Source organism: Eptesicus fuscus, chromosome 3, assembly GCF_027574615.1.
Source record: "Eptesicus fuscus isolate TK198812 chromosome 3, DD_ASM_mEF_20220401, whole genome shotgun sequence".
Lineage (NCBI taxonomy): Eukaryota > Metazoa > Chordata > Mammalia > Chiroptera > Vespertilionidae > Eptesicus > Eptesicus fuscus.
In genome coordinates, this window is record NC_072475.1 from 49,992,198 (window position 1) to 50,010,125 (window position 17,928).

The window sequence follows — 17,928 nt, forward strand, 5'->3', positions numbered from 1 at the left end:
TTTGGCCGCAGGAAGCCCTATTCTTGCAGGAATAGGCCCAAGGAAGCCCTATTCTTGCAGGAATCTTCCTGCAATGGGCCTCTAGTAAAATAAATAAGTATATTAGTGGTACATGTTCTGGAGGGGAAAATTCCAATTGTCAAGGGGGAGTGAAGTGTTGAAGATAGGGATTGAAACTAATACAGATTAACCAGAAAAGGCCTACATGAAAAAAAAAAAAGCATCACTTTTGAGTAAGAGTATAAAGAAGATGAGGGAGTGGGCTATTTCGATATTTGGAGGAAGAACATTGTAGGCATAGGAGATAGCTGGTACCAATAGAATGGTGTGTTGGAAGAACAGGAAGCAGGCTAGTCAAAAGAGGAGAGAGAACAGTCAGGCTAGGTGATGGATGGGTTTTATAAAAAACATTGGTCAAAAGATGATATTTGGCTTTTATCCTTAATAATGTGTGATGAAAGAGAATGAGCAGAGAAGTGACTTTATCTGACCTGTGTTTTAACCAGGTCACTCTGGCTGCTGTGTGAACAATAGACTGAAAGGGGAAACCGTAAGTAAAGAGGTAAGGCAGGAGGCTACTGCAGAAGTCCAAAGATGAAAGCAGCTTGGACTAGGTAGTGGCAATAGGGTATTGAAATGTGGTCCAATTCTGTATATATTTTTAATGCAGATTGAATTTACTAATGTCTTCCAATTCAATGTAAAAATTATTGTATCATCTTCTCACAATTTTTCCCTTTTTTGCAATGTGTTTACTAAAGAAAGTTTTAAGTTTTTTTCCAGCTGTCCAAGTTTCAGATCTGTCAGGAATATTTGAGATAATCTTTTCCAAACACCTCATTTTAAAGAGTAGAAAACCAAGGAAGAGAAAGCGTACATGACTTAAACAATATCACATAGCTAATAAAGGATAGAACCTGCATTGGAAACCAGGTCATCTGGCTCACAGTCCAAGCTACTCTCCCTTACATTTGGTGATATTTAAGCAGTTAGTGCCCGTCCTTTGAAGTTTTATTAAGTGATTTTGATTTCACAAACATTGGATGCGAGCTACAAATATCCCAAACTCAAAAGTCTTCAGGGCCTATGCAGATAAGAGTAAAATGCGGGGCGTCCATTGTGTAAACGCACTAATTTCCCCCCTAAAGTGCGCCAGCTAAACGAAAGATATATGTATAGTCCTCCTCTTTGGGGTCTTGGACAATGCCCATCACTGTACCGGCCAGAAAGGCAAACCAGGATGTTACACTCTAACAGAGTAAACATAAATGCAGATAAGGAATTGCAGTACACACAGGGTTCAAGCACAGTAGAGTAAAATGAGTAATTAATGTTGAGTTTTTGTGTGGAAGTGGCAGTTGAAGGGGTAGCTGGGGAAGGCCTCAGGCAGACAAAGGGAAGAGAGTTGAGAAGGGTACTGGTGAAGCCATTTCAAGCAAAAGGAATTAGTATGTGTAAAAGCTGCAAGACATAAAACGATGTGGCACAGACTGACTTACATCATTATATATGTTTTTGTAATTCCCCAAACCTATGTTTGATCACACACCTGTCTAGAATGGAACACTCACTCTCTCCTGAAAATAAGTCAAAATGGAACAGATTCTTTAAAAAAAAAAAAAAAGGAACAGATTCCACACATGCTTGAGATGCTAGAAAGTCTGAAATTCAATATTTTTTTCAATATCCCTGCTTTCCCTATTCTGTTAGGAATCAGGTACCCATAGAACTAAGTATGACAGTCCCAAGACAGAAATTGCATTCATTAGCAAATATGAACACTCCAAACCCAAGGTACAGAGGAGAATTACCAGTCATATCTACAGTGATGAGAATCATCTGGAGGACTTGTCAAAACAGACTGCTGAGTCCAGCCCAGAGATTCTGTTTCAGTAGATCCAGGGTGAGGCTCAAAGAAGTGTATTTCTAAAAGGTGATGCTGATATCGGTGGTACGAGGACTAGACACTTTATGAACCACTCTTCAATACCCCTCAGCTTAAGAACCTTTAAAGTCTTTCATGTAACAATAGCTGCCAGCACTAAGAATTTTGTTTCTGTGACAATGGCCACTGTCTACTAGCTCCTTGTAAATATGGACCCTCACCCCTACTGATGAGACTAACAACAACCAAAAACAACCATGAACACAGAACTGTGTTTTAGGCATTATTTTAAGCACTTTTCATGAATCAACTCATTTATTCTACCCAATGACCCTTTTATCTAAGTGTTATGATGACTCCCCCTTTCTACCTTAAAGGCACATAATCTCAAATCAGATAAGCCTAAATTTAATTCTGGCTCTATCATTATGTGTGTGACTTTCCAGATCTTTATACACTCTATGAAAATATCACATAAGGATTTGTAAAAAAAAAGATTTCCTGCCAGTAACATACCTTTTGGTATTTATGGAAATGGAATCTGTGAATCAGTTTTTCTGAGTATATATTCATTTCCAAATAAGAATAGAGGAAAGGCTATCAAAATCTTAGAGATCCCATGTTCCTCTCATTTTGTAAACTCAGAGATTATATAAACCTGAGAAAGTGTATGTGATTTTCCCAAGGCCAAATACTGGTCACCTCACAGAGTCATGGGCAAACTAAAGACAACCTCAGTCACTCAGCTCTTTCTAGGAATACACTTAGTTAAGTAACTCCCATAAGATTCTCACCCACTATGTATACTGCCTATGCATATTTGCCCATAAATAGTCATAGAGCAAGTAGGAGGGAGGATAATTTCAAATTGCTCATGTTTTGCTTTACTGACCAGAGGGACACATGAGGGCAGAAGTATTAGGATCAAAAAGAAATATAAGATCAATAAGAAGTTAAGGGGCCAAGGTAAAAAAATAAGCATGAGAAGTAATTCCCTTTTAATTTTATGTGAACAGGTAAACTATTCAAGGAAATAATTGGTTCTTGTTCAATGTCTCCACAAATATTATTTGGAGGAATAGATTTTAAACTTAAAACACAATCAACAAAGACACATTTCGAACAAATGTCCTTCACTTCTAGCTATGAAAATCAAAAGGCAATGTTTTTCCTTTTTGAAAAACTCAAATGAAGTAATTGCATTCATAAGCTAAGACTGAATGTTAATTTTGCTCTTGAAAAGATATGCCACTATACAAGTAACAACATTTCATCTACCAGAGTGTTGCTCAGGATTATGTAATAATCTTGCTTAAAGAAAATCAGCAGGATAACGCATGCATTTCTTCTTCTTTTTATTCAACTTGACTTCACACCTATGAGTTGATGTCATAATCTTAAAGAACAGATGACACTAGAAGAAAATAATGTCTCTATAATTATAATGTCCCTAAGGGTATGGCATAGTCCTTAATCTCCCATGAGTACTAATATGTGTGTGTATTCTTAAGTAGGTGAAAGAGATGAACCCATGGTCCAAAAATGCCCATGTTAGGGGAAGAACACATCTTTATAATTATTTGCAACATCCCTTATGTCCTTGATAATGTTTTTTCAACTAACCATTAGGAGCATATTTCTGTTCATAGTTTAGCAATACAGACCTTCTGTTGGCTTTGGCTATATCTATGTACTTGTGACTAGTGATAGCAAAATATCATATGTTTGGTATTGTATAGAAGATATAACTAGATGACTAAATTTTCCAAATTTCCAATTGGATTCCTGAAACTCAGATACAGACCATTTTGAAATGTTTTTCTTTATGCTGAACTCATGGTGAATTTAGTATATTCATATAATATAAAGAAACTGCATTTGTATTTATAATTGGTAGTTAGGAACTCAAAATATGCAAGGTCTAGAATAAAAAAAATATCAATAAATAAATCCCAAAGTAGTTAAATATTAAGTATAAAGATAAAACAATATTTTACAAAAATAAACTATGAAAAACAATTTTAAATAATATTGGAATGAGTAAAGACTTTCTAAATAGGAAAAAAAGCTGAGGGCATAAAAGCATACTTTAAATACAAAAAATAAAATAAATAAAGCACGGCAAAAATTTACAGATAAGAATTTAAAAAGTAAAAATATTTGCAACTCATATAACATAGAGCTGATTTTTAAAATATAAATATACTTCCTACAAATGAAAATATAGACATTTTATTAAAACAAATATAAATAGACATTTTATAGAAAAGAAATATAACCCTAGCTGGTTTGGCTCAGTGGCTAGAGCGTCGGCCTGCAGACTGAAGGGTCCCGGGTTCGATTCCGATAAAGGGCACATGCCCAGGTTGTGGGCTCAATCGCCTATAGGAGGAGTGCAGGAGGCAGCCAATCAATAATTCTCTTTCATCATTGATGTTTCTAGCTCTCTCTCTCTTTCCCTTCCTCTCTGAAATCAATAAAAATACATTTTTAAAAAAAAGAAAAGAAATGTAGATGATTCTTAAAATAGATGTACAGGTGCTCAACCTAACAGAAGATAAGAAAAATTAAAGTTTATGTTTTTAGGCAACAAAGAATCAAACTTTTGGTAACACATTTTATTGACTAGAAGATAAAGAAACAAATGCTCTCAGTGTAAATTTGTATGACAAAGAGCAAATAGATTTCAAAATTATAAAAGCACATAAACCATAACTCAGCAATTTCACTTCTAAGAATCCATCCTATAGATACACTTGTACACATGCAAAATAAATTATGCACAAATATATTCTTTATAGCATTGTTTGCATTAGCAAAACATTAGAAAGAACTGAAATGTTCTTCAACAGGAAATCTGGCTAGAAAATTGCTCCATTCAAATATGTGCTAATATGGAAACATTTTATTGATATAACATATTGAGTTAAAAGGAGTGTGGAACAAGATATATACAATGGAGGTATAGATAAATAGTACTATACTAGGGGCCCAGTGCACAAAATTCATGCACGGGGGGGTGGGGTCCCTCAGCCCAGCCTGCACCCTCTCCAATCCGGGACCCTTCAGGGGATGTCTAACTGGCGGTTTAGGCCCCACAGGGATAGGGTCTAAAGAGGCAGCCGGACATCCCTCTCACAATCTGGGACTGCTGGCTCCTAATCGCTCCCCTGACTGCCTGAACGCCCCAACTTCCTCTGATTGGCACCTAACTGGTCCACTGCTGGCCTGATTGGCCCCTAACTGCCTCTGCTTGCCGGGTTGGTCACCCCCTAACTGCCCCCCTGCCAGCCTGGTCGCCCCTAACTGCTTTTCCCCCCTCCCCCCCCCACCGCTACTGACCTAGTCACCCACTAACTGTCCAGAAGGAAGTCAGACATCTAGAAGATGTCTGGTCAACCCAGTCTAATTAGCATATTACCATTTTATTAGAATAGATATGTTGATAAATGCATATACTATACATGGAAGAAAACAAAGAATTGTGACCTGATAAAAGAGAAGAGAGGGACAGAAAATTGCTTTTGACTGAGTCAGTGCCTTCCAGCTATAAAAACACACCCATAATTGAACAAAGTTGAGATTAATGACTCAAAGCAAAGAGGAAAAATACACAACATGGCAGAACTGGGATGGCTTAGTAAGAAGTTGTGAAAAAAGGACTTATAGGATTTATTATGTGATTTTTAGGGAGGCTCTAATAAATGTAGACTTACTCCCGTTGGATGTCCTAAGGAAGTAGATATAACTTCAGGCAACCAATTGATATTTCTCTCTCCCAAATCAATAAGCATGTCCTCTGGATTAAAAAAAAAAGAATCTCAGAACTGAAGGAGACCTTAAAAACCACTGAATTCTGAGACTATCCCAACCATCACCATCTTCTTCTCCCTCCCACACTAAAATGGTTTTCTTATACAATCCTTTTACTTTACTAGAGCAAAACATGAAAAAAAATTAAATAATCTTGGAATGAGTAAAGCCTTTTCTAAATAGGAAAAAGTGCTGAAGGCATAAGAGCATCTATACTAATAATAGGGTAATATGTAAATTGGTCAGGACACCATCACAGTAACGACCAATCAGCAGGCTGCTTGCACAGCAGGTGCGGGTGGGCGGGGACTTGCAGCATCGGGGACGGGGGCGGGTCATGGCAGAGAGGCCTCTCTGTGTGCCTGTGCCGGGGGACCACAGGCACACAAAGAGGCCTCCGCTGAGGGCCCAGCCAGGGGTCCACAGGCGTGTGGTCCCGGCCGGGAGTCTGCTGGTGCGTGGAGGTCCACAGGCCTTTGCTGCAGCTGTCCTGGGGGCGGGGCCATGGCAGGGGCCTCCATGCATCTCCACTGGGGGTCCACAGGCCTCCCCCAGCTCTGGCCTACCTCTTCGGGGCAATTCATCGAGGAGCCACGGATGGGTGGGTGGGGTCAACCTCTTTGGGGTGATGGATCACAGGGCTTCCACACTGTGACAGGACACAGGCCATGCTTGGGGACCCCCCTGCCCCAAGTGCACTGATTTCGTGCACCGGGCCACTAGTATTTTAATAAAAAATTATGTAAATGAAGCATGGATAAGCAGTAAAAAGAGTAAAAATATTTTCAACTCACATAACATAGGACTGATTTTTAAAATACCAGCTCCATGTGCCAACACAGCATCTGCTTGAATATTTCCAGTGTTACTCTTGTGCTAATTGACCAGGCAGTTCATTCCACATCAAATGGCGCTTAGTATTGTTCAAAGGGAAAGAGAACAATACATTTGGTTATAATATCTTAATTGTTTTCACCCCAGCATATTTGACCTCTTCAAATGCATCTTCTCCTCTAGTATCCAGGGAGCAGAGTAATTACCTCTTTAATGTTATGTAAAATATTCCCATTAATACTCTCCAAACTGCAATTGTTGTGGGTTGGGGTTTTGTTTTGTTTTTTGTATCAGTGTTCCAACATAGTTTTGCATCTTTTGTTGTCATTACATTTGCAGAGATTCTTATCTGTTATTGCTGACAAAGCCATGTGTTTTTTCACTCAATTGCATATAATTAGTCTTTTCTTCAGGAACAAAAGAACAGGTGTCTTTATCTATTCTCTGTGCGATACCATAGTAAGGTTGGTTGAATCTAATGATGTCTAGTGAATCAAACAGCATAATTCTGACAGATGCTCATAGTAACAAGATTTTTTAAAAACAATTAAATGTTTTTACGCCTGCCCACACAAAGTGGAGAAAGAAAGGCATTTTAACATTTTAGAGACTTAAATTAATTTTCTATTAAAAGTTGAGTAAAATTTAAATCTTTCTCTGATGTTTTAAATTCCCACTCAGAAAATATATAAATAAAAATTATGTTTTCATTGAAAAATTTTCCAATGAAAATATTGGGGAGGGGTATCAGAAAAAAAGCATATTAGTCAAAAAACTAGTGAAATCTGAACAAAGCCTAAAGCTCAGTTAATAGCATTGTGCCAGTATTAATTCTCTAGTTTTTTATAATTATACTATTGTTACATAAATTAGTACTATTAGGGGAGCTGGGTGAAGAGTACACAGGAATTCCTGTATTACTTTGTAATTTTTTCTGAAGTCTAAAATTTATTTCAAAAGGAAAATAAATTTTGACTAAGAAGAGTATTTAGCCAATGACCTAAATAAACTTTTACATGGCTGCATAAGAAAACATTCATTCATTTGTTCCATTTATGTTGAGTACTTATTATATGTTTGAGAGATCATTCTAAGTTCTAAAGCTATATCAAAGATGAAAGCAAAAATCTCTTCATTCATGAAACTGACATTCTCCTGGGAGGAAGATAAAAAATAAACAAATACACAGCAACAATATATATATACCAAGGTAGTCATTACAGCTATGAGTAGAAAAAAAAAAGTAGAGTATCAGAATAAAGAAAGCCAAGGTGAAATGTATCATTTTATTAAGGATGATCAGGGAAGTCACTTTAACATCTATAAGAAATATCTTGGCAGCACTGTTTGTAAATGCCCTAAAATATAAAAGATGATTATCTACAATAAAAGAGAATAGATAAATATATTGGGAATATTCATGCAATGGGTTACTCTACAAAAACAAACAATATCAAGCAAATATATAACTATATATGCATCTCATAACCATAATATTAGGGGAAAATGACATATTTATGTACAGTAATGGTTGCACTTTTTTATAAAACATTTAAAAATATACAAAACAATACTTGATTTAATATACATATATGAAAGACTGTATTTATAATACAGCATGGATGTAAAAAAAAAAATGCCAAATGCAGGATAGTTGTTATATCTGGTACTGAAGAAAAACAGGGCTCCATCAGAGACAACGGAGAGGTTGCAAACATCTTGATATTTTTAAGTAAATTTTAAGCCAAGGGCTGGGTATCTAGTTGATTTTATCTTAGACTTATTATTTTGTACATCTAAAATATTTTCAATACCAAAAATGTCAAAAATTGTGTGCAATATCTTAATAACAAATAAGATATTTTAAATTTGTAAATTTAGACAGTTTCTAAAAGTATTTGACAAAATGTATCATCCTTATACCCTAGGGCCCAGTGGACGAATTTGTGCACCAGCCGGGTCCCTCAGCCTGGCCTGCGCCCTCTCGCAATCTGGGACCCTTCGGGGGATGTAGTAGTGAGCAAAGTGGCAGGCGGGTGGGGAGGAGCCCAAGCCCGGGCTAGTTGCCGCACCACTCCCGCTCATCCTGGCCCCAATGCGCCTGCCACCACTGCTCTGTAGCACTGCCGCGGAGGTGGGAGAGGCTCGCACCGCCACAGTTGCACTTGCCAGCCATGAGCCCAGTGGCTGGAGCCTGTCTGTCAGGTGAGCAGTCCTCCCACTGTGGAAGTGCACTGACCACCAGGGGGCAGCTCCTGCATTGAGTGTCTGCCCCCTGGTGGTCAATGTGTGTCATATCAATTGGTTGATCGGTCATTCAGTTGTTCAGTTGTTCAGTTGTTTGGTCACTTAGGCTTTTATATATAGAGACTAGAGGCCCAATGCACGAAATTCGTGCAAGAATAGGCCTTCCTTCCCCCAGCTGCTGGCACCAGCTTCCCTCTAGCACCCAGGACCCGGGCTTCCCTTGCAGTCCTGGTTTAGTCCAGAAGGTCATACAGAAGGATGTCCTGTCTAATTAGCATATTATGCTTTTATTATTATAGATAACGCCATTATGTGCATATATATATATTTTTATTATATGTATAAGGTGGAGCAAAAGTAGGTTTACAGTTGTGAGTATGGAAAACACAGAGTTTATTCTTTTTTATTATTTATTAATTATTATATTATTTTCCATACAAACAACTGTAAATCTACTTTAGCCCCACCCTGCGTATAAGTATTTGTGTATAACATATGTGTGTAGGCATGCTTTTACACTATCCATTGACGCAGCATCAGCAGAGAAAGAATTTGCAATTATTTTTCTAGCAAGAGTGAAGAAAGGATTTGTCTTAGTTGAGCCCACACTTTCATCTGGCCTTCTACCTCTACCCCATGATAAATCGCATGCATCCACAGGGCAACTATCTGGGTTACAGTTGCATCCTATGGATCTGACTATGGTTACTTGACTTACTTGGGGATTGAATCTATCAATTTCTAATTTTTCAATATTTTTTCTTAAAGGCGGAATGGAAAGTGCTGAGAGAGGATGTTAATGTTATCATCTCTGGCCACCTCATTTCATAGAAAAATAAACTGAGATCAAGGGATACCTCAGAGATAGCATGAGTGACACAGCTTAGTGATCTCCCTGATCTTTCCATCTATACTTGTTGCTTGCTTTACTAAATCCACATTCTTGTGCAGATGCAATAGATGGAAATCCTACATGGAGAGTGAACCATCCTCATTCTTCTGTCCTCAGCTGAAAATGTGAATCATTTAAAGAATGCAACCCCACAAACACAAACCAACAATGCAAACCACAATAAGCTAATCAACTACTTTGAAGAAAACAACGGAATTCTTTATAATAAGATTTTTTCTTTACTGTAATTCATATTTTGTAATGTATAATATTAAGTGAACAAAGAATAATTTAGTAGGGGTGGATGAGAGCATTTTCACACTTTAGGAATTGTAGATCTTTCCTCAAATCTTTATTTTTAATTGAAAATATACTTCATCACAAAATATCAGGCTTCTAAGATTACCTTATGCAATCTATGTTTTGGTAGATTGTCAGTCTGACCACAAAATCATATCCATCAGAAGACAAATTCAATTGGACATATATTTAATGAACATTTATTATACACTCAAAAGTAAGATTCTAGTAGTGAATACAGATAAACTTTAGAAAATACTATGGCACCCCACATAATTTTATTTTATTTTATTTTTTTTTTAAATATATTTTTATTGATTTTTTACAGAGAGGAAAGGAGAGGGATAGAGAGTTAGAAACATCAATGAGAGAGAAACATCGATCAGCTGCCTCCTGCACACCTCCCACTGGGGATGTGCCTGCAACCAAGGTACATGCCCTTGACCGGAATTGAACCTGGGACCTTTTAGTCTGTAGGCCAATGCTCTATCCACTGAGCCAAACCAGTTAGAGCACCCCACATAATTTTAGAACACAAAGTTTCCTCAGTATATGCATATCATTATGCAGAAAATGAAAGGTATGATGACAGTAAGCATCCTTATGCTAAGGTTTGTATTCAAAATATTTCCAAAATTAAAATATACTTTATTAAAACTTGATGATTTTGTTGAATTACTAAACTTATCAACTCTAAGGTTGAATTTGTTAAAAATGATTTCCAATTATATTATTAACTAGAGGCCCGGTGCATGAAATTTGTGCATGGGGGGGCAGTCCCCTCAGCCTGGCCTGTACCCTCTCACAATCCGGGACCACTGGCTCCTAACCACTCGCCTGCCTGTCTCCCTGATCGCCCCTAACCACTCTGCCTGCCTGCCTGATTGCCCCTAACTGCTCACCTGCCTACCTGATCACCCCTAATCACTACCTGCCTGCCTGATCGCCCCTAACCACTTACCTGCCTGCCTGATCACCGCTAACTGCTTGCTTGCCTGCCTGATTGTCCCTAACCACTCTGCCTGCCTGCCTGATTGCCCCTAACTGCTCACCTGCCTACCTAATCACCCCTAACCACTACCTGCCTGCCTAATTGCCCCTAATTGTTCGCCTGCCTGCCTGATTGCCCCTAACCACTTTGCCTGCCTGCCTGCCTGATCACCCCGAACTGCCTCTGCCTTGCCCGCACCACCACAGCTTCCTCTGGAATGATGTCCAGAAGGTCGTTTGCCTGTCTGGTCTAATTAGCATATTACGCTTTTATTATTATAGATAATATTTTAATATCTGGCATTTTATATAAAAAATATAAACAAAGTTTCAGGTCCACCAATGTTAATCATCTTGTTATTATCATATATGCTATAAATCATAATGTTATTTTAATATAGTTAACATATATTTTCTAAATCTAAATAAAATAACATGTAATGTACATATGTATCCAATATTTATATTAAGAAGTAATTTTGGTCTGCCGGAAATGATGTTCTAAGAGTTATTTTAACATGTTTACTATTTAGTTCTAGGATTGAAAACACTGTCTTGTGCTGTAAAGTCTGCCTTGTTTCTATGAATACTTATCATCATGACTACAAACACTGGGATGGAAGGAAACCCATTTGGAACTTCTTCGGGCCTCCTAACTTCTCATTCAGTACATAACATTTCTCCCTTATTGTCTCTTTGCTATAGGGAATCATAGCAAGAAAAATAAAGGAAAATACACCCATTTACTTGTAGGTAAATAGTTCAAAGGCAGCCCTGCCATGCTTTAAGACTATAATACTGGGCTATACATTTCATTGTGATTGGATTGCAACAATCTAATGTTCCTTACTGTAGTCGCTGTTTTCGTCCTTGGTCCCGTCAATGGTACCATCTGGGTGCATCTGCAGGAAATATCCCTGCTGGCTGAATAACCTTGTCACAATTCCTTTCAGCTGGGGTTCTGCAAAACAAAAAGAAATGATTATTCAAATTGGTATTTTGTTTATAAAAATGCTCAATTGAAAATTGCCAGAAACATTTTCTAAGTAAATGCATAAATGCCAAAGGCTTAAATATTAAAATAAGTATTTAGAAAGGGAGCATTTCAGGAACATATCTTCACTTCTTATTCCTTCTAGAAGCAGGACCATAATACTATGCAGCAATAAACCAAATGTAAATAAATAAAAGCTAATTATGATTCGCAAAATACAGAGGCATACTAAAAAGTGAATTACTTCTCTCTCCCATGCATCTAGTGTCTGACTGCAAGTTTATGTTCCCATTCCAGAATCACTGTTTAGACCAAGCTGCCCCTGTAGTTCTTAAACTTTCAGCAGTAATAATCAGCTCCTGGAAGACCTCAGTTTCTGCTGAATGTCAACTATCCATCAGAAACTCCTAGGTTTTGAAATCCTGGCCAAGTTCAACTAGAAAAAAATGGCTTGGATGAGAACCATAGGAAAGAGCAAAACCCATGGTCATGAGTTGTCACAGGAAAGTATGTGGAAACAGATTTCACCTTCAGTAAATACCTGACCAGAGTGGAGACCCAGTACTACAGTCATTTTTCCAGCCCCAAAATAAATCAATTTGTTCATATTTCTCTAATTATTTCAAACTTGAAATGGTCGGTCCTCAGCTTTTAAAAACTCCCTACCTATGAATAACATCAAACTGAACTTTGTAAACCACATTTGGATTTTTGTACATCCTCTAAAATAATTATTTTTTTCCAATATTTTTATTAAGGTATTATATGTGTACATATCTTACCATTGCCACCCCCCACCTAAAATAATTATTTAATGCTTCTCATTGTAGTGCTGACTGCCAGCAACAATCCACTTTCTATAGCATCACCACCATCTTTATCTCTACTTCAGTGCTGAGCAAAAATTAGACTATTCTAGTGCATTTGTAGCCCTAATTATTTCATAAAAATAAGAACAAAAAGTTCTGCTTCTCAAGGCAAAGATAGAAAACATATGATTGAGGCAAAGATAGAAAACATATGATTGCTGAAGTGGCAACATGTTATCCTCAAATGGACAATCACCAAATTTCAACTGACAGTTAACTTCATTCCTTCACCCACTTTTTCAACCAATATTCACTCTGAATCTCTTTTTTGTCATGCAATATGCTAGGCACTGTGTGTTAAACTGGACACATTTATTCACATTCAGGTCTAAATAAGAATTCTAGTCAAGGATTCAAAGAACTTAACTTTTTTGGAATGGATCTGCTCCCTATAGCATTTGTCTATGATTACACTTCTGCACATATGACTTGATCACACATATTTGGGGAAATGAGGCAATGCCTATATAAACATGTCCTGTTCAAAGCAATCCTAAGAATCAGAAAAAAAATGCTTAACAATTTTGAAATGAGGAAGGAGGGTTCTAAAAAAAAGAACTGAACTGAAAATTTGCCATACTGATTTATAACCATAATTACCTTTGTAAGTTAAATTTATTTAATTTGTGGAGTAGAATTTCCTCACCAATAATATCTAAAAGTTAAAGTAAATGAACTTTAGGTCCCTCCTGTGAGTCTCTATTGACTGTGTACATTAGAATCCTCTACCCTGAATGGTGGCAAAAATCAAGAAATGTGTGCATCTTCAATGTGTTGCTTCCAAGGGCCCCACCCAATCTGACATACTAGGGACATGTTGGAAGAGCATGGAGCTAGCTAACCTCTCTACAAAAATAAAAAATAAAAATCCTGTACCCCAACTGCCATCTATCAAATCTTACCAACCTTTCCAGGTTTAGTTCAAGACCACCTCCTCACTGAAGACTTGGAGGTCATAAGTGAGAATCACTTTCATAACTAGGGGAAGTAAAAGGATACATGTGCCTCTGCTATGAGGCTAACTCATTGCCTGGCAGGTCCGGCTTTGGCACAATTAGCAGTCAGAAGACCCAGCTTTGAACCACAATTGTCAAGTGGTCTTTAGCAAGTCATTTAGCATCTAAGCCCCAGTTCTCACATCTGTATAGAGGAAAAATAATTCCTATTCTAACTACAACCATTGAGAATTTCAAATTAATAAACATATGTGATAGTATGAACTGAAAAAAAAAACCATCAGAGTATAAATACAAATGAAGGTCTAATTTTTCAGCCATCAAAATCAAAGAAACCATGTGAAGTAAAAGGAGTATTCTGTGAACAGACTCTGTCTTCTGATTTCTGTTTTAATAAGATAGTAATTGAGTTTGTAAAGTCATTAAAGTAAACAGAATGCTAAGAGTAGAGGCTATAAAAAGATAGAAGGAAAGGGACAAATCTTATAATTCATATTTTCTTTCTATTCAGCATGATACGGTCACTTTAAGAACTCATGTTTTTTGTTGTTTATGAAATGCATGGCAGCTGAGTCATTAATGCCTGCAAATGATTGTGTGTTTTTTTCATAATCTTTTTCTGCAGCTGTAATTAAACACGTCTTTTGCTATAGTAAAACTATCCACACCCCACCCCCACTGTTGGGGCCCTGAGTATTCAGGTTGCTTACTCCTGTTCAAGATAATGAGCATTAGGCTTTTATACCATCCCCCACTGCTCAAGAGCAGAGCCAGAACAAACTCCAAGTTTGAGTTTTAATGATGTGATGATCTATGAAAGTGAATGTCTTGCACTATAGATGTTTCAAAGGAGGGCTGACCATCCATTGAACAAATGTCCTGAACCTAGGTTGTGTCATAAAAAACAGTATCACCTACCTGACAGGTCTGTATCCTTATTACCTCTTATTACCATCTATCAAGCCCTACCAACCATTCTAAATTCAGCTCAAGATCACCTTTTCTATAAAGGCATGGTGGTCATAACTGAGGATCACTTTTATAATTGGGGGGATATGTTTTGTTATATTTTAAAGAAAGGACGTCAAAAATGAGACCATTTTTTGGCACATGTAATATGCTGGATGCACTCACCACACATCTTTTTATTTGTCAGATTATTCATAGGGGTCTAATAGATTAATAAAACCTGGTTGTCCTCAGAGAGCCCCCGGTGTAATGCATGAAACATATGGATATATAATACTAGTGTGGGATAGCTGTTAAATAATGGATAGAAGCAGCGTGACATGATGGCACCAAAGAGCAAGGGAATAATTCTGTCTCGAGGTTGGATGAAGGAATCTCATCTGTCACTAGGAAAGTGAGTAGAATTATCACAGGCAAAAAAAGAAAAAAGAGAGAGAGAGAAATGACATTTCAGACATTAAAAAAAAAAATGGAGGGAGGCAAAAAGCAGCATGGTAGACTCTGGGAAAGATGTAGAGTCTGGAATAGGCATAATATATGGCAGAGGTTCTCAAATGCTGACATGCAGGTAGAGTGACTGTTAACAAATGTTCACAGGTCAATAGTGAAATAAGATAAATAGGCTCAATGGATTATATTTTTTATTAAGCTTTTTTTTCAATTTTATGAGTCTCTTGATTCTAAGATTATGGTTTCCCATTACTTTTTTCTGTTTTTATTCATTGGTGACTATATTATTATAAGGAGGGGGGGTTGATTTGTTATCTTTTGTACTCTGAAATGATGTAGCAAATACTGTTAGTTTTTCTCCCAAATTAATTTCCTCTTTTTTCTAGGCACCCATCTAGACCATATGTCCCAGCCTCCCTTGCAGATAGGTTTGGCAGATGCATGAGTATCATATGGAATGTAAGTGAAAGTTATGTGTGTCTTTTTCAGGCCATGGATTTTAAAAGCAAATATTCTCCTCCAAATTTTCTTTATTTTAACACTGGCTGGATTTAGATGACAAAGCTGTAAGGGATGTAGCAAAATAGAAGAATTCTGAGCCCCTGGAAAACTGGTGGAGAAAAGACAGCCATCATAAATACCCACATCAAATAGTTAGGTGAATAAAAAATAAACTTTGACTGATTGTACACAGTGATTGCCTTCCTATATGGGAAGGGGGTAGAGTGGTGGGGAGTAGCTTTACAGTGGAGAAATCTGACAAATAAAAACACTACCTCAGTCACATAATTGAGGTTAACATGAACAGTCATAAATCATGTTGACAGTATGTACCCTTGATATGATGTGATGAGAAGGGCACTTTATCTCTATGATGTCCCTTCCAAAATCTCATAACCTTTGTCTAACATCAAACAAATTCCAACTGAAGGACTTTCTAAAATATAGCTGACCAGTACCCCTCCAAACTGTCAAGATTATCAAGAATAAGAAAAGTCTGAGAAATTGTCACAGCCAAGAGTAGATTAAGAAAACATGTTAACTAAAGGTAATGTGGTATTCTGGATGGGATCCTTGTACTAGAAGAAAAAGATGGGTAAAAATTAAGGAAATCTGAATGAAGTATGGACCACATCAAACAAAAAAAAAAAAAAAACTTTGCACAGTAAAGACCATCAACAAATAAAAAAGACAACCTACTGAATGAAAGAAGATATTCACAATGATACATCTCATAAGGGATTAACATCTGAAATTCATAAAGAACTCATACAACTCAAAATTAAAATTCAAACAATCCAACTTAAAAAAAATGGTCAGAGGACCTGAATAGACACTTCTCTAAAGAAGACATACAGATGTGGCCATATGAAAAACATACGGAAGATGCTCAACATCACTAATCATCAGAGAAATGCAAATTAAAACCACAATGAATATCACCTTACATCTATCAGAATGGCTACCATCAATAAATCAACAAGCAATAAGTGTTGGCTGGAGGATGTGAAGAAAAGGAATCCTCCTGCACTGTTGGTAGGATTGCAAATTGGAGGTTCCTCAAAATATTAAAAATAGAATTACCTTAAGACCCACAATTCCACTTCTGGGGTACATATATCCAAAATAGCCCAAAACACTAATTTGAGAAGATATATGCTCCCCTATGTTAATTACAGCATTGTTTAAAATAGCCACAATATGGAAGCAACCCAAGTGTCCATAAATAGATGAATGGATAAAGAAGAAGTGGTACATAGAATATTACTTGGCCATGAACAAGAATGAAATCTTACGATTTGGGACAGCATGAATGGACCTAGAGAGTATTATGCTAAGTGAAATAAGTAAAAAAGATAAAGACAATTGACTTTGGGTGGTGTGTACATGGTGCAATATACAGATCTTGTAACATAGAAACCCATACCTGAAACCTATATGTTCATGTTGACCAATGTCACCCCAGTAAATTTAATTAAAAAAAAAAAAGACAAATAACATATGACTTCACTCAAATGTGGCATTTAAAGAACAAAATAAACAAACAAAACAGAAACAGACTCATATATACAGAAAACAAAATGATGGTTGTCACATTGGGGGGGGGGTGGATATTGGGGAGCTGGATGAAAAATGTGAAGTGATTAAGAAGTACAAATTGGGCCTGACCAGTGTGTCTCAGTGGTTGAGCATCAACCTATGAACCAATCGATGATAATTCTGGGTGATCACTTCATAAGTTATATGATTTTCTAACCACTCTGATGTACACCTTAAACTAATATAAAATAATATTGAATGTAAACTGTAATTAAAAATTTTTAACAAGGTTAAGAATTCATATTCATCACTGCTTCTGCTCAGGATGACAGAGCAATTTCAACAAAATGTTTGAATCAAAGTCACTTAAAAAAGCTGAGACTGGAAGCAGCTATCCAGACATTCCTGCTGGTTTCAAGGGGCAGTTCCCTGATCATAATGTAAACTCAGAACAGAGTTGGAACTATGGGGCCCTTATCACACATCTCAGGATGAATACTAGATGGCAGAAAATAAAGTAAAATTGGAAATTGAAAAGTACCTTGGAATTCACTATCTTCCTTCATCAAAATACCTCCCATCATCAACATCAAAGACTTAAAAAACAGAAAATCTGAGGTCCAAAGTGAGTGTCAAGATATAACCAATATCTTGTGCAAGCGAGAGGTTAGGGGGAAATAAGGTACAGA

General features: G+C 37.0%; 1 protein-coding gene across 2 annotated transcripts in view; it reads right to left on the bottom strand.

Annotated features, from left to right (window-relative positions):
• FGF12 (fibroblast growth factor 12) overlaps positions 1-17,928 on the bottom strand; it is a 364,984-nt gene that overhangs the window by 202,653 nt on the left and 144,403 nt on the right. For both annotated transcript variants that reach the window (XM_008151606.3, XM_008151605.3), the window contains exon 2: positions 11,812-11,922. In XM_008151606.3, the coding sequence (XP_008149828.1) occupies positions 11,812-11,922 (111 nt within the window). The remainder of the gene's footprint in view (positions 1-11,811; positions 11,923-17,928) is intronic.